Below are 17,707 nucleotides of genomic sequence, written 5' to 3'. Positions count from 1 at the left end.
AACGTGACATCGTTTGAATCAGTTTTCCCTGCTTACAGCACAACCATCAGAGGTTGTCAATCAATGTCTGTGTATGTTTTGTGTGTGTTGCTCTGGCACACATGCTGGGGGGGGGGGGGGGGGGGGGGGGTAGAGACCTTGTGTGCTGAGTGTGCAGCCTGGTACACAGTCCCCCCAGGGAACACAACACCTCAGGCCACCAAGACCAACGCCTGGAACGCCAGGCATCTAGTGCCACATTTCCTTCCAGTTGTGTGGGTCGTCACCACGGTATAAACACTGCAGCAGGTTGGAACACGACACACTGGAGGCCTGAGCAGGAGACATGGCCTCTAACAGGCAGGCAGGGTTGGGGCAGACATCTTGTTTTTGAGAGGAAACAGGAGAAGACACTGTTATATCTTAGATATTATTAATAGTCTCTGAGCGGTCACTGAAGCCACAGCAAATACATGACAGAAAGGAATGATGTCTTCCATCTGAAATGACTTCATCTCAGCAGAAACACAAAGAGGAAGCCACATATATAAGCTTGAGAGGAGATCTGCACATGGAGTGATTATAAACAACTTGAAACCAGTTGGACACACACAATATTTACAAACATATTACAATTTCAGACAAGTCACATAGTATTCTGATGGTTGATTACACATTTTGAAGTAACATACGTCTTAATGCTACAGGCCTTTGTGCATAGAGCTACAAATCTTGGCCAATTGTCAACAGTCACAATCCATCAGTGGTTGAAACGAGGCTCGGATAGGAGACCAAACTATGAAGAGTCCACTCCAGCAATGACCCAAGAGCTTTCATATTCTTGCAATCAGCAGCTTTTTTTATTTGGGTCTGTGTCACTGGAACCATCTCCCTCTGCTGGGCCACAGATGTAAGGGCAACTCACCTACAAAACTCCACACAAAGATTCACTGCAATGCAGTACAGAAGCACACCTGCATACTGCCAGTCTCAGCAGTGACCATCCTTTAAGGAGGTAAGAGTCCAGACAGCACCTGGGAGATGATTCATTTGCATTCCTCCTGTGCTTTTACTGTGCCTGTCATCTCCTGTGGCAGTGAACTTGGTTCTCTACTCCCAAACCTCAATTACAAACTTAAAAGATGTTAAAATAAGATATTTTCAGCAACTTATTTATCGAAAAACCCCAAGATGAACCCCACATTTGCAGCTGATTAGCTCCATAACTTCTTCAAACTTTTGATAATCTGAAAGTCACTGAGTTTGTGTCAAGTTACTTTCAGCATGGACTCAAAACACTTCCATATAGTAGTTTGGTTTCAGTTTAGGATGGTGGAGGTGTTAACTGTGACGGAGAGAATGTGGAATGTTCCGGTCGGGTCCAGAGGCTGTGGTCCTGGACCCGGGCATCAGTGTTTGGAGGTTAGCGTCAGGGTGGAAGACACACGGAAGATCTGGGGCAGCATGTTGCTGAGCTGGTAAAACATCTCATCAGAGATACTCTGTAGAAAACACAGCCACGCAGGTAGCACACAATGTGAAAACACGCTCTCAACAATATGGCACAGGGACAGTCAACCATGGTAACCACAGTGTTCGCTTCCTGTTTTGAGTCACAGCAACAAACTATTCGACAGCTGTGTGATTCAAAAGGACTGCACAACACTAATGGGCCTTCAAATAAGCATTTAAAGTATTAATATCTCACACATACACAAGTCAGATTGTTCATGTTTAACTATATGTGGCCTGCCAGTAATGGTGTAGAAAACAATGCTGTTTCAAGGAGCTATTTGGAATGGTGTCAGAGTACAAGACTGACACCTGATGCTGGTTACATCCCCCCTGCCTGTCAACATGTGTGAACAGGGTTATTACGGAGCCTCCACTGTCTGCCCCGGCCTCGCCCTCCCCCTGACTGGCTGCCTCCTGTGAGGTCAGGGCTGCCTCGTGTGAGGTCAGGGCTGCTGCCTCGTGTGAGGTCAGGGCTGCTGCCTCGTGTGAGGTCAGGGCTGCTGCCTCGTGTGAGGTCAGGGCTGCCTCGTGTGAGGTCAGGGCTGCCTCATGTCAGGTCAGGGCTGCCTCATGTCAGGTCAGGGCTGCTGCCTCGTGTGAGGTCAGGGCTGCTGCCTCGTGTGAGGTCAGGGCTGCCTCCTGTGAGGTCAGGGCTGCTACCTCCTGTGAGGTCAGGGCTGCTGCCTCCTGTGAGGTCAGGGCTGCCTCGTGTGAGGTCAGGGCTGCTGCCTCGTGTGAGGTCAGGGCTGCTGCCTCGTGTGAGGTCAGGGCTGCTACCTCGTGTGAGGTCAGGGCTGCTGCCTCGTGTGAGGTCAGGGCTGCTGCCTCGTGTGAGGTCAGGGCTGCTGCCTCCTGTGAGGTCAGGGCTGCCTCCTGTGAGGTCAGGGCTGCCTCGTGTGAGGCCAGGGCTGCCTCCTGTGAGGTCAGGGCTGCCTCCTGTGAGGTCAGAGCTGCTGAGGTGCTCACCTGTGGCACGAGGAACTGGACCGTCCTGGACACACCTCCATCCCAGGAGGCCATCTCCATCATGAAGCCTGAAGACAGACAACACACCTTCCACGTCAACACACCTTCCACGTCAACACACCTTCCACGTCAACACACCTTCCACGTCAACACAGATTTCACTCAGATTTCAATCAGTATCGTATTCTCCTCTACCCCACCCCCACCTCCCTTACCTTTGACACATTTGAACACCAGCTCAGCTCGTTTCAGGCACCATGGGATGGTCATCTCCTGGAGAGGGCAGACACACAGAGCAGCATCAGAGCATGTCATACTTCCATCCTCCCCTCAGAGCCCCCCTCGTTCCACCCTCACCTCTAACCAAACTTCAATCTCAAACTATTTTTTGCTTCATTTTCCATTGTTGTATTCCAGAACCAAAGACAAAGATAAACATTTTGTTTAACTGTCTCCTAGACAACAAAAGAACATCATGCTAATTATACATTTTCAGGGTGATGACTCATGTATAGGCCTTTGATTGCTCTTTGTGCTTACTAAGACAAACACTGCTGTTTTGTACAATGTCACTGTGGATATACAACTCTAGGACAAAGAGCAATGACCCATGCGGTATGAAGATCCATTGAAAAGAAGATTACAGGCCAGCTGGGACAGCAAGAGACGGTCGGTTTGTGGAGCTGCAGAGGTTGGAAGACAAACAGCTAACAAGTGCAAACAGACTGGTGTTGACGGGAGGGGAGCCTGTTCAGCAGACATGTCCTGGCAGGACGAAGACAACTCTACTCTCCACACAGTGTACACACACACACACACACACACACACACACTCACACTTGAAAGATTACTGCTCAAGTCTGGCTCTGGGTGAGCACACACACACACTGCGTGCCGTGAGTTGTGGCACTCAGAGGTCTAAGTGCAGCCAATCCTTCACAGCCTCTTCCCTGCCCTGTTTCTTCTGTCCTAAGAGCGGTAGAAAAACTCCCAAGCACGGCCCAACCAGTGAGCCAAGTCGGGCGCCCCTTGACGACCTCTCACCTCGGACATGTCGTGGACCAGCAGTAGAGGGATGGTGATGGTGGTGATGTCGTGCGTGCAGCACACCTTCAAGATGTTCCTCAGGCCCATGATGGCAGGGTCTCGTGCTGTGATGTTCCCAGAGCGCACGTTATCGTCCACACACAGGTGGAACACCATGTGCACCTCCGACAGGTTGGAGTGCCGTGAGATGTAGAACTCCCCTGATAAAAGACAAGAACATGGACACGTTTCCTTTGGAGACTTTCTCTGGGGTTGTCAAGACATTGTCAACATTTTAATCTAGTAAACCAGGGTATCCTAAGCCGAGTACCATTCAGACAAAAAACTCATTTATGGTCAGATTTACCTGGTAGGATATTTGAGGGGTTCCTCTCCACATTCGTGTTCTTATCTTCGCTGCCTCCATTTCTAGGAGCCTCTGAAAATAAAAGTAACGTAAACAACCATGTCTGAGTCATCTGACACTGGTAAGGAGCGCAGCATGTGACCTCTATGAAAATCAAATGCTCTGAATGGCTCACACACACAGCCCTGCACAGGCCAGGTAGCTGGTGGGGATGTTCCCAGGCTAGGCTGTGATAGCTTCGCTGACTCCACACTCAGGGATTCAATGGGCGCTGGAGGAAGGTGAGGATGTGAGTGCTGGAGGAAGGTGAGGATGTGGGCGCTAGAGGAAGGTGCTGGGCTCTGGAGGAAGGTGAGGATGTGGGCGCTGGAGGAAGGTGAGGATGTGGGCGCTGGAGGAAGGTGAGGATGTGGGCTCTGGAGGAAGGTGAGGATGTGGGCGCTAGAGGAAGGTGCTGGGCGCTGGAGGAAGGTGAGGATGTGAGTGCTGGAGAAAGGTGAGGATGTGGGCGCTAGAGGAAGGTGCTGGGCTCTGGAGGAAGGTGAGGATGTGGGCGCTAGAGGAAGGTGCTGGGCTCTGGAGGAAAGTGAGGATGTGGACGCTAGAGGAAGGTGCTGGGCGCTGGAGGAAGGTGAGGATGTGAGTGCTAGAGGAAGGTGCTGGGCGCTGGAGGAAGGTGAGGATGTGGGCGCTAGAGGAAGGTGCTGGGCGCTGGAGGAAGGTGAGGATGTGGGCGCTGGAGGAAGGTGAGGATGTGGGCGCTAGAGGAAGGTGCTGGACGCTGGAGGAAGGTGAGGATGTGGGCGCTAGAGGAAGGTGCTGGGCGCTGGAGGAAGGTGAGGATGTGGGCGCTGGAGGAAGGTGAGGATGTGGGCGCTAGAGGAAGGTGCTGGACGCTGGAGGAAGGTGAGGATGTGGGCGCTAGAGGAAGGTGCTGGACGCTGGAGGAAGGTGAGGATGTGGGCGCTAGAGGAAGGTGCTGGGCGCTGGAGGAAGGTGAGGATGTGAGTGCTGGAGGAAGGTGAGGATGTGGGCGCTAGAGGAAGGTGCTGGACGCTGGAGGAAGGTGAGGATGTGGGCGCTAGAGGAAGGTGCTGGGCGCTGGAGGAAGGTGAGGATGTGAGTGCTGGAGGAAGGTGAGGATGTGGGCGCTAGAGGAAGGTGCTGGACGCTGGAGGAAGGTGAGGATATGGGCGCGGGCGTCTCACCAGGCTGATGGCGCTGCCGGCTGCTTCTCTGGGCGCGGGCGTACAGCAGCACCTGCTGGATGACCTGCAGCTGCTCCTCCAGCCGGGGGAAGTGGAAGTCTGTGCACTCCTGAGACACCGTGGCAAAGTCTGACGGAGCAGAGAAGAAGAGAGCATGACTCAACACTGCAAAACCCTCCATGTGAATATGACCGTCTTGAAAATGTGTACACATCTTATGTGCTAAATATATTTTGGGGATTTGAGAACACTGAGGAAAGAATATGAGAGTGTGTGTGTGTGTGTGAGAGTGTGTGTGTGTGTGTGCGCATATAAAGCCACCACTCGACGATGACTAACACACGTGGTTCATGATCAACCATAAAAGCCCGTGGGGTAACCACCATGGGTGTGTCAGTGTGACCCCTGACCTCTCTTCATGCCGCTGTAGGAGTTGACCCTGTTGTCGACCAGGAGGACCAGGCTGCAGAGCGAGGACGAGTAGAGCGACAGGGCCGTCTGCAGCCGCCGCAGCTTGGTGCCGCTGCTTCCGTGGTGCCGGTGCTTACAGAAAGTCAGGACGTGAGCACGGAGCAGGCGCAGGTTGTGCATGGTCTTCAACTGGGCACCTGACACACACACACACACACACACACATAACACTAGAGGGTGCTCACAGCAATATCAGAACGTTACACCAGTCAATACGCTACATTCATCAGTATTCTGTTCTATATTTTAACTGATTATAGTTGCAATGTATCTTTCTGCTTTGTATTTTTAGAACCCTTGAAAACATACCGACGCGAAAGCAAAACACACACAACAGATATACACACTCAGCGAGACATTCTCAGAGCAACTATGCTGCCCCCCCCACACCGGCTGGCTTTTATCACCACAGAGGAAGTTCTGGATAAATCCACAGGCTGTCGTCGGGGGTTATTTTAGAGGACCAGAAGGGGCTTGTTTGGGGGCAGTGTAACCATAGAGACCAGGGGGAGGGGGGAGGTCAGGCCAGGCCTTGGTTGCATCGATGGTCCTGGGTCAGATTGTATCAAATCAAATCTAAAAGGATTTGGTCTGGTACTGGCCTGTATTAGCAGCTGGTATGTTTGTAGACGTTTCTGAGCTGAAGTTCTTGTTCCTACCTAACTGAGCCAACATGGAGATTCACAGTGCTCTGGTTCCTGCCTGTTCAGACAGGCCTATATACCAGCCTGAGCTCTCAGCCACCCCCGCCAGGTGTAAGGTGAGGCCACGTGGGGTCTCAGTGACTGGCACCCTGCTTGTCCCCTGGGGGCAGTCTGGCTGGGGCTGGGGGCAGTCTGGCTTGCTGGGGGCTGTCTGGCTGGGGGCAGCCTGGCTTGCTGGGGGCAGTCTGGCTGGGGCTGGGGGCAGTCTGGCTGGGGTTGGGGGCTGTCTGGCTCGGGTTGGGGGCAGCCTGGCTGGGGCTGGGGGCTGTCTGGCTCGGGCTGGGGCTGGGGGCAGTCTGGCTGGGGCTGGGGGCTGTCTGGCTGGGGCTGGGGGCAGTCTGGCTGGGGCTGGGGGCAGTCTGGCTGGGGCTGGGGGTAGTCTGGCTGGGGTTGGGGGCAGTCTGGCTGGGGTTGGGGGCAGTCTGGCTGGGGGCAGCCTGGCTGGGGCTGGGGGCAGTCTGGCTGGGGCTGGGGGCAGTCTGGCTGGGGCTGGGGGCAGTCTGGCTGGGGTTGGGGGCAGTCTGGCTGGGGTTGGGGGCAGTCTGGCTGGGGGCAGCCTGGCTGGGGCTGGGGGCAGTCTGGCTCGGGCTGGGGGCAGTCTGGCTCGGGCTGGGGGCAGTACCAAGGTGGATGGTGAAGCTCTCCTCCAGCTGGGACGGCTCCTCACACATCCTGCTCCCCGGCTCCACAGGCTCCTCAAGCTGGCTGGGTGCAACTTTGATCTCCTCACTGGAGGCACACACACACACACACGTTCATGATGAACACACAAACAGTCACAGTGCAAAGATATTCATGACTGAAAACAACAAAGACTGAAAGCTTGGGCCTAAAGCACACCCAGTCCAAGAGCGGTGCAGGAGGAGGGCAGAGTGGCCCAGTGAACCGTCCTGTTCATCTGCTTTCATCTGTTGACTCCTCCCAGGCCTGTGCTGGAGAGCTGCTGCATTAGCAGATTGCAGTCCACATTGTTGGCACTAAGTGCCCTCTAGTCTATCTACCACTTTACCCGTCTGACTCATCCATTCATTATCTTGATATGACCGATTTTGCTGCTTTTCAATATTTCAAAGGGTTCGTGGAATTCAACCAAACAGAAAGAAACTGCTGAGTTGCCTCATATTGGATGTATTGTACAAACTTAGAGACATGAACACACACAATCACAATCTCTCTCTCTCTCTCTCTCTCTGTGTGTGTGTGTGTGTGTGTGTGTGTGTGTGTGTGTCTCTCTCTGTCTCTGTCTCTCTCTGTGTGTGTGTGTGTGTGTGTCTCTGTCTCTCTCTCTCTCTGTGTGTGTGTGTGTGTCCCTGTCTCTCTCTGTCTCTGTCTCTCTGTGTGTGTGTGTGTGTGTCTCTCTCTCTCTCTCTCTCTCTCTCTCTCTCTCTCTCTCTCTCTCTCTCTCTCTCTCTCTCTCTCTCTCTCTCTCTCTCTCTCTCTCTCTCTCTCTCTCTCTCTCTCTCTCTCTCTCTCTCTCTCTCTCTCTCTCTCTCTGTCACTCTCTCTCTCCGTCACTCTCTCTCTCCCTGCATGGTTTACTTGATCTGGCTGTTGTTGGGATTCTGGAGGTCCTGGTGCAGCTTGATGACCCACTCCTGGTACTCCTGCTTCTGGATGTGGGACACTTGCTTCAGCTCACTAGCCCACTTGTTTTCCAGCACCTGGGTCACACACATGATGCGCAGTGTGAGTGTGTGTAATTAGCCACAGCAATCTATAGCGTGTGTGTGTGTGTGTGTGTACCTGCTGGGCGTCAAAGTGCTGAGATGCCACAGCATTGACGTCCTGGTCCGTCAAGGTCTTCCCCAACTCCTGCATGACCTTTTCCATCTCCCCTGCTTGTCTGAGGGCCAGAGGTCAAAGGTGTCCGCTTACCATATTCCCCACACTCAACGTGCGTACAGTTCTAGAGGGTTGCACATATTGGACTACATCGTCTTATAATTCACAGTATTGCTGAAGCCTGCCTGAGGCCTCCAGCTCTGGCCTCCTCACTCAGAAGCCTGCCTGAGGCCTCCAGCTCTGGCATCCTCACTCAGAAGCCTGCCTGAGGCCTCCAGCTCTGGCATCCTCACTCAGAAGCCTGCCTGAGGCCTCCAGCTCTGGTCTCCTCACTCAGAAGCCTGCCTGAGGCCTCCAGCTCTGGCCTCCTCACTCACCTCTCCTGCAGCTTCTTGATCTCCATGTCCCTCTCGCTGATGAGCTCTGAGATGCTGACGAAGTAGTTGTGCTCCAGGTTGAGCAGCGTGTCGGAGGCTGGCGAGTGGATGAGCTCGTGGTACACGTCGGCAAAGTCCTCATCCCAGCTGGCCTCCTCAGGACAGGCGTGCTCCAGCGTGGTCTGACGACACACACAAACACCACGCACACGTCAACAAGTCATGACAGGAAGGAAAGCAGTCTCCTGTCAGAGACCCGTAGTGGCACATTTTACTAAATAAATGTGCGATATGAGCGATGAGCTCTCGCATCACAAGCAATTTGAACATGTACGCAATGATGCTTGTTTTAGTTCTACTTGTATTTCTTGAAATAAAGGACGCTGTGTAAGAAATGGCTGATGAAGAGGAGGAGCAGTCTCTAGTGGGTTGCTCTTCCTCTCCGGACAGACCCTGCAAGGCCTGAGGCGGACTGAAAAGACAAGAGCGCTAGCTGGAATACGATGAATTCATGTTTCTGGGATCTCAAGTCTCACGCACCCTCGCCTGCTGTGCATCTTGACCAAAGCTCCCTATCATAAATTCAGTTCCTCTCAACCATCTTACATCTAAGACAGATAAAGAGGAGATGGAGAGTGAAAGAGAGAGAGAGGTCATCACATCCATTTTTAGCGTGTACATAAAATAGTATTGTAGAATGTGAACCATCCTCTATTAATAAAAGCGTTGGACTCTTTATGCAACAACCATGATGGGGCCATTAAAAGGTTCCTTAAAATACACTGGACGGCTTCCACAAGCATTGCTCTGCTGGAGCAGTAGAATGTTAATGGTTATCCTGCATGTATCAGAGCTGTCAACCAGCAGGGGAGGGTGGGGCATTATGTACCAGGGCTTCTTATAAGCGTTTGAGCAAGTGGTAGCAGAATTTAAACTTTGAGCACTTTGAAGTGGCATAGCAGAGGAACGCAGCATGTTGACCTTCTGAAAATACTACATGAGAGAGGATACACGCTTTGATCACATCCAGTAAAAAAGTGTTCAAACGATTTAGGGTGCATCTCCATATGCAACCTATCCGGTGTGATGACACAGTCCCTTTTACTTTCAAAAGCAAGGCGAGCTTATTATTTATATCTGATATATTTGGGGTTTAATTTTGCGGTAAACGATTGTACAAAAAATAATCTCTACCTGCCATCCTCCCCTTTTACTTTGCTGCCATCCGAGATGTACCAAGAAAACATCACGCTTCACTAAAAACCTGAATGTTGTTACTCTAAGACTTGTGTTGTTTAAGGACGAAAGGCATATCTAAGATCAAAGACGGAAAACATTACCCACCCCTCCAACAGACCAGGGTGCTAACCAGTTAGCAGCATCACATGACAACAACAGAGACTATACTCCTTCCTTATGAACTATTCTGGATTGGACGTAGAGTAGACTCCTCGTATGTGTGTGTGTGTGCGTGTGTACCTCTGAGTAAGACTTGGCCCATGCATCAGTGAGCTGGTGGAGGTCCACCTCTCCTGAGGCTAGTCTCTGCAGAGCCAGCTCAGCATCTCTGTCGTAGTCCTGGACGGTCTCTCTCTCTATGAAGCTAGACAGCGACGTCTTCAACTCTTCACCACAACGCACATACAGTCAAGCATTGCAAACAAAGAGATATTGAGTGTAAAATTCAAGGTGGGGTGTAACTTAGGTTGAAACGGGTGACACACGAAAGACGTTGTGTGTGAAACTAATTATTCTGACAAGAAGTCCATGTGTGAAACTTGATTTGATAGTACTGTTAAAAAAAAGAAAATCTTGATCTCACCATTTTCCACGAAGCAGGGTATTTTGTGCAGTAGCATTAGGCGTCCATGCAAGTCGCAAACGTTTTCATCAACAGGGAACTGCAGGGGTACTTTGAGGACACAGTTATTCCTCCCTGCCCTGAACTCGAACACAAACTCCTTCTCTGTTGAAGAGTTCACTTTTGCTTTGCTTCTCTTCATGTTCTCAACTGAAAGGTAGAGGCACAACAATAACATTAAACAAATACAAGCAAAAATGTGACACAAACATAATTCTTTGGGGTTATTATCCTATATCTAATCGTCACAATCAATTGATGCAGCTGTTTTTAAGTTTGCTAGCTGCCATCAAAACACGATTTCATGACACAGGAACATTTCTGGAGCGCAAACAACGTGGGATAAACGTTTAGTTTAGGCAATAGTCATCCATCGTATTTGACTTGGGGATATGTAATGTTTTTAACGTTATCACTTTCAGACGTGAATTCAATACAACTTGAGTAGCTATTACTAGCTAGCTGCAAAGCTAGTGTAGTCTGTTGCAAGTTACCCCTTTTATCACCGGTCACTGTCTATGCAATTATAATTGGAAATCACTAACCAGGCACAGTGTATTTGTATTAAATGCAATATATGACACAGAAATTACCCGATGAGATCTCTTTAGTGCCGAAGATTCGTTTTGTGTAGCTGTCAGAAGGTCACGTGACTATTTGACATGTGACTATCTGTGTTATCCTTTAAACACATTCAACATAAACAATGTATTTTTATTACATTATCTATCATGTTTTAGGGTCAAAACTGTGTCAACGCTGTATATTAGTTTGTTCTGTCCAAATGTATTCTACCGACAATGCCAATGTAGCGTTGAGGGAGTTCTAAAATGAATGAACGAATCATCGAAAAGGTAATGCAAGATAAGTCTTGGCAGTGGCCTACATGGTGCAATTGCGCCCTCTGGTGTTGTGCTTGTGTGCACGAAATCAGCATTAATATCTCCAAATTGTATGTTTAATGGATAATCACATAAAGTAGTAATTACATTTTAGGACTAGACTTGATGACATATTCTGATGTAAAACATTTATAATACATGGTTTATGGAAGGCCTAACACTTTACAATAATCATGCATGAATAAGCATTAATTAATGCTTTAACTCTTAACTTAGGCCTTTAAAGAGCAAATAGGGACCTGAGCGAAACTACGTCGAGCTAACCGCCCTCCACAACTCATCAAACTCGAAGCTTTTATTAGCGTACTAGGCTAGCTGACCGGCTGACTTCGCTAATGAGAGACATACAGGTGATTAGCGAAATGATCAAAAACATACAAAAACAAATAATAGTAGTAATAGTATTAACTTTGTGTATAAAGCTAGCTTAAGTGAAACGCAAATGAGTTAATTCATGGACATTTTAAGGCTAAGGTCCTGTCACAAATCACTGACCCAAGTAAAGGATTTCCCACCTCCTGTGATGATGAGAAGATGCGGATGTTCACACGCAGTACTAACTAAGCTTAAATAGCCCACTCGAAGGCTTCACAAGTTATTGTGTAAGCACGCTCACAACTAATACATTGAAAACGCAGGTGAATTAAAATGTAGGCCTAGTGTTAATGATATTGTTGCACGTGCTCCTAACCTTTATGTTTTAGATGCAGTTTGAAAGTATTCCCCAGAGTGCAATATAACATTACCGCTTGAACGTGCTAGGCGCGCCCCCTTCTCGCAGCTCGCTACATCTCAACACGCAGCGGAAACGCGCATTATCTATCTATTTGTAAAGTATCTGGGGAGGTCAGCCGTGACCATGACAGAGGTACCGTCATCTTTTTGATTTCATTGCAAAAAAAGAAGAAGAAAAAAAATCATGAGTGCGCCGAAGTCTACAGAGAAGAGGTTAGTCGCAGAATCTGTTGATGAGTGGTCGGTCTGATGGTACATTGATTAATCAATTGAAAGTGATGAGCGTAATACGAGTAAAGGAAGACACAAAAAGATCATAACCTACTGCCAGTCTGGCGAAAGTTTTGGCTGATTACATTGTTAAACGCATGACTTATACAGTTATCAGTTTCAGTTATCAGTTATACTTATCAGTTTCCGCACGCGCTGATCATCCATCTGTTGTTGAATGGACATAACAAACATATAATAAAGGGAAACATTACAATTTAGGCGGAACAAATTATTTTAAATTCGTATTACGGAATGAGGACCACAGCGAAGATTTAAACTTGGAGTGGGATAGCCAGCGGGGGTCAGTATAGTTGGGATATTAGTTCCACTGATAGCTGCTCACTCTGCAGATTAACTAGATATTCACTGAACAACATCAGCATCAATTTCAGCCTTCGGGAAACGAAAACAAACATTTAAATTCAGCAAGTTGCGTAATATTTCTCCACGAAAACAGGCACTGCTACAAGGCACTAATATCAGTGGCTTGAATCAATTTCAAAGACTTATAATAAATGGCTTGTAAGGTCATTAAAGAATAAATTAGCTTTGCAATCTCATGACACACCATATATGTCCTCAGGAAAACAATGAAGAAGCACCCAGGGCGACTGCCAAAGAACAGAAACATCACCCTCCCTCTGCTGAAGAAGGTAAGAGGAAACATAATGCACTTTCATTCATGAACTATTTCCATGTGATTTATGTATTCCAAATATTTGGACTAGCTATTTGCCTTATAGCTCATGAGTGGGATAACCAGTCCTGGACATATATACTGGACATGCAACCAAGCCCCCCGTGATTGGTGATATTTCCCTGTTAGTCGACTGGGGCATGTGCCAACTTTCAATTGCGAAAAGCCTTGAAATGTCTGTAACCTTCTGAGGAATGCTCAAAAATCACTGTTGCCAGGGAAACGGCCAGGGCTGTGTAACTGTAGTTTGTGAGTGGATCAGGATGTGCCACACACTAGATACTGAGGTTATGTGTTTATTGCGTGTACGGGATGGTACAGTAAAGGGACAGTACTCCAGCTTAATCTGAGAGTCTCATCTGGCCCTTTCACCCTGCCCCCAGCCCACCCCACCCCTCTCACCCTGCCCCTCTCACCCTACCCCTCTCACCCTACCCCTCTCACCCTACCCCTCTCACCCTGCCCCCAGCCCACCCTACCCCTCTCACCCTGCCCCCAGCCCACCCTACCCCTCTCACCCTGCCCCCAGCCCACCCTACCCCTCTCACCCTGCCCCCAGCCCACCCTGCCCCCAGCCCACCCCTCTCACCCTGCCCCCAGCCCACCCCTCTCACCCTGCCCCCAGCCCACCCCTCTCACCCTGTCCCCCAGCCCACCCCACCCCTCTCACCCTGCCCCCAGCCCACCCCACCCCTCCACCCACCCCACCCCTCCCCTCCCTGAAGGGGCGGGGCCACAGTGACCCTCCCTGACCAGGTCCATTATTCTGATGAACCTGATAAGGTTTCTCATCGCAGCTTTGTTATCCAGCAGACACCAGACACCCAGAATGAAAGCAGGGCTATTAGTGGGAGCTCACCTCCCCTGACTTGGAGGCCTGTATCGGTGTCAAAGAACACGGAGGTTCACTGCTGCTTAGCTCCATTAGACCCGACCTGCTGCCTCCTTCACTCTCTCCACATTGCTCCCTCTGGGTCCACTGGAGGTATGTTGGGTCACGGCGTTACAGCCTGTCAAGCCTATCGTCAAAGCCAGGTCTTGTGGTAGTGAAGGAGTGCCTGTCTTTGTTCCATTAGTTACCGTTGTTCTCCGGCCCTTTGATGCGCACACGCATGTATACAAACACCACCAGCTTAGAGTCAAAGATATTGTGTACTGTACTGTACCGTGTTGCTGGGACATGCCAAAGCCACCCCCCCCCCCCCCCCCCGAGGGAGTGGACTATTGTTCTGTCTCGTATGAAGCATCCACTACGGGGAGACGTGTCACAACTCATCATCTATCCAAATTATTCTGGGAGTGTGGATGCCTTTGTTTTCACCAAATTAAATTTTTACAGTAGCTTTTTTCAAAACTTTTTTTCTGTTGCGGTCTTGTAACTGTAGTCCTTCCACAGTAGTCACCATTAGAAACAGTTCATTACTATGTGTGTGAACTGTACACTTGACCAACTGTGAATGCACGCCATCTGGAAGAAACATTACACACCATTAAATAAGATGAAAACAGAGAAGCTACAGTGTAGTCCCCCCTCTTCCCCCCTCTGTCATTCTAGAAGAGGAAAGTCAGAAAGCCAAGCTCAAGCCAGTGTGTGTCAGTGTTCACCCAGAGTACAGGACGGTGGGAAGGTGAATGACGGCAGGCTGAATAGCGTGTTACTAGATTACAGTCTAAGCCCCCTTAGCTCAAGCCAACAGCTGTCTATCTGAGACAAGATCTGCACAAGAGAACAACGCGAGAGGTAAGAACACAACATTGTGATCAAGCACGCACCTGGCGTTCTCAAACCACAGTGTGGATTCTCAATGACCAACCGACAGCGTCACCGAGGTAATTGCCTCGTTAATTTGCAGAGATTGTTTTAAATGAATGGAGTTGGTGTGACAGAGGAGGATCGCCTTGCGGGCTTGAACCTGGCGCGTGACAGGGCTCATACAGGCCAGAGGAGGGACAATGACATCAGCATGCTCGTCTTACCAGAGCTGCTCTTTCCAGCTGTCACTCCACCCAGATGACCATGACAGAAGTAGGGGGCTTCATCAACTGGCAGGTGGCTCCCAATGATGTTGTCTGACTGTTAGCTGATACAACCCAACTGCATCCGTATTTCTCCTTCTAGTTCTCACCACCCCTTCATCACTCTGGCCCCGCCCTCACCACCCCTTCATCAGTCTGGCCCCGCCCTCAACACCCCTTCATCACTCTGGCCCCGCCCTCACCACCCTTTCATCTCTCTGGCCCCGCCCTCACCACCCTTTCATCACTCTGGCCCCGCCCTCACCACGCCTTCATCTCTCTGGCCCCGCCCTCACCACGCCTTCATCAGTCTGGCCCCGCCCTCACCACCCCTTCATCACTCTGGCCCCGCCCTCACCACCCCTTCATCACTCTGGCCTCGCCCTCACCACCCCTTCATCACTCTGGCCTCGCCCTCACCACCCTTTCATCACTCTGGCCCCGCCCTCAACACGCCTTCATCACTCTGGCCCCGCCCTCACCACCCCTTCATCACTCTGGCCCCGCCCTCACCACCCCTTCATCACTCTGGCCCCGCCCTCACCACCCCTTCATCACTCTGGCCCCGCCCTCACCACTCCTTGCACACTCCCGGAGGCACACTCCCATCCCTCCATCTCTCACTGGCCCTCTCTGTCCTTCCTTCCGTCTCTCTGGCCTGCTCCATCCCTCCATCTCTCACTGGCCCTCTCTGTCCTTCCTTCCGTCTCTCTGGCCTGCTCCATCCCTCCATCTCTCACTGGCCCTCTCTGTCCTTCCTTCCGTCTCTCTGGCCTGCTCCATCCCTCCATCTCTCACTGGCCCTCTCTGTCCTTCCTTCCGTCTCTCTGGCCTGCTCCATCCCTCCATCTCTCACTGAGTAGCTCCAGGCTTCCATCCTCAGGTCCCTGTCCCACAGCAGGTCCTGTCTGGGGCAGCCGGGTCACTGCCAGGGCCAAGGCTAACATGATAGGGCTAGAGTGGGCCAGCAGATGCGGGCTCACACACACACGCACACACACTCAAACACACACACACACACACAGCGCTTCACGCACACTTCTACTCACTCTGCCCCAACCTCAGGCCATAGTCAGAGTTATACACCGAGATACAGGAGCCAGCTCCCCCGGTGTCCACCTGCTTTCCCAAGAATAGGTGACCTTCTCTGGGGCCACCTGAGACAGACATGGGGCCGTGGTCCGGGTCACATGCCCAGGAGGGAGAGCAGCTTCTGGGGGAGCAGGACAGGGGTGATGAGGTAAGACCTCCAGGGACCAACCAGCCGTTCGGATACTCCTCACAGAGCAACTTTTGATTTGGCGAGAGTGAGACAAGACCCAAGTGAAGGCACTGTAAATATTCAAATTGGGAAGGAAAACACAAATGGGTTGCATGGGAGTAGCTGTGTTGTTTTGCATGTTTCGTGGTCTGCGATGGCAAAGGGTTTCTTTAATTGTGTGCTGCGCAGAATGAGATAGACCATCAGACTGTCATTCAGGGAATCAGAGTGTTAAACCCAATTCTGGAAGTTTGGTCTTGTGACTGCAGCCTTAATCTACTCAACTATACTCTACGCACTCATAATCTCATCTTCATGTTAACATCTTTACCTGCTTTGCTTTCTCCAGAATTGCTTTCAGATGGCAGTAGTTTCCCATGTGCGTCGTGCTAGGGAGTATTTTGAGATAACCGCAGTAACAGAGGCCTGGTGGAGAAGACAGCAGTATGAAAGGGATCAAAAAAAGTTGAACTCATTTTTTTTTCAAAATGTGAAACGTTGTGTCGTGTTGGTTGGAAAAAAAGTTTAGCTAAAAAGTTTTTGTTTTCTAAAGATTAATAAAAAATCTAAATGTTTTCAATTCCCAAAATATTTTTGAAAGGCTGAAAAAGTTTCAAAAAAAGGTTTCTATTTTTCTTTTTTTCGAAAAGTTGAAAACATATTTTTGAGACTTTTTGTTAGTTTTTTGGGGGGGTTAAACAAAATGTTTTTGAAATATATAGATTTTAAATATTAATATATCAATAGGTCCAGTTACCAGCATGACACTAAAACATGTAGTAGTTGGCTAATGGCTATTTTTTACTTATGTATATCAGAGCCCACACTTCTTTACTTAGTGAAAACGTCTAGTCAGTACTTACATTTTGTTCTTTTTTCAAAAGAGTATCTGTACTTCTACTTGAGTGGAGGATGTGTGTACTTTTGCCATCTCTGCTAAACACTGATACCCTGAACAGCCATGTATATCAATTATGAGTAGATACGCACAGTTGTCATGTTTATAATTGTAGTGTTCGGCTCTTTGCTCAGTGATTTAGGATTAGTCACTGTGGTCTGGGACATGCGGCACTGAACACAATAATGCAGTAATGCATCTATGACAAACCAACCCACTGACCCAGATCAGGATAGGGGCCCTGGTGAATCTATGTCATGTGTCTGTGTATGATGCATCTGGTCACAGTTGCTTTCTAGTCCCTTGTCTGAGCCAGAGAGTTTTGGCTGGCCTGTGTTTGTCCACCCTTACCCCCACCACTGTCTCTCTCATATAAACACAAACACACGTCCACACACACTCACACACACACAGTTTTAATCCTTGTGTAGTGTGACGCTTGTAAACTCCTTCCTGTTTAATTACAATCCACTTACGAAGTTAGGCTACAACAGTAAACCCTGAAGCGTTTTTTGTCTGTATCAGTACACAAATACATGATTCTAATCTAAACAGTGAATTTACAGAACAGGGTCCTCCGCTCTGGGTTCTGTACAGCAAGCCTCTGCCAGGACTAGATAAGATGAGCTGTCTGTGGTGTTGGCTGTAAAGAGTCTCTCTCTAATCTTT

General features: G+C 49.6%; 1 protein-coding gene across 1 annotated transcript; it reads right to left on the bottom strand.

Annotated features, from left to right (window-relative positions):
* Window positions 1-395: 395 nt before the first annotated feature.
* ferry3 (FERRY endosomal RAB5 effector complex subunit 3) lies at window positions 396-10,992 on the bottom strand. The gene is made up of 14 exons (XM_084671274.1): window positions 10,850-10,992; window positions 10,218-10,406; window positions 9,875-10,020; window positions 8,396-8,577; window positions 7,980-8,079; window positions 7,776-7,897; window positions 6,859-6,965; window positions 5,472-5,669; window positions 5,062-5,190; window positions 3,854-3,925; window positions 3,505-3,707; window positions 2,676-2,733; window positions 2,461-2,528; window positions 396-1,481 (listed from the first exon to the last, which is right to left on the bottom strand). The coding sequence occupies exons 2-14, from the start codon at window positions 10,396-10,398 to the stop codon at window positions 1,389-1,391; spliced, it is 1,659 nt and encodes a 552-aa protein (XP_084527400.1). The 5' UTR covers window positions 10,399-10,406; window positions 10,850-10,992; the 3' UTR covers window positions 396-1,388.
* Between the last annotated feature and the right edge of the window lie 6,715 nt (window positions 10,993-17,707).

Source organism: Hypomesus nipponensis, chromosome 14, assembly GCF_054491055.1.
Source record: "Hypomesus nipponensis isolate SF chromosome 14, ASM5449105v1, whole genome shotgun sequence".
In the NCBI taxonomy this organism is placed as follows: domain Eukaryota; kingdom Metazoa; phylum Chordata; class Actinopteri; order Osmeriformes; family Osmeridae; genus Hypomesus; species Hypomesus nipponensis.
This window is presented reverse-complemented; position numbering and strand designations above follow the sequence as displayed.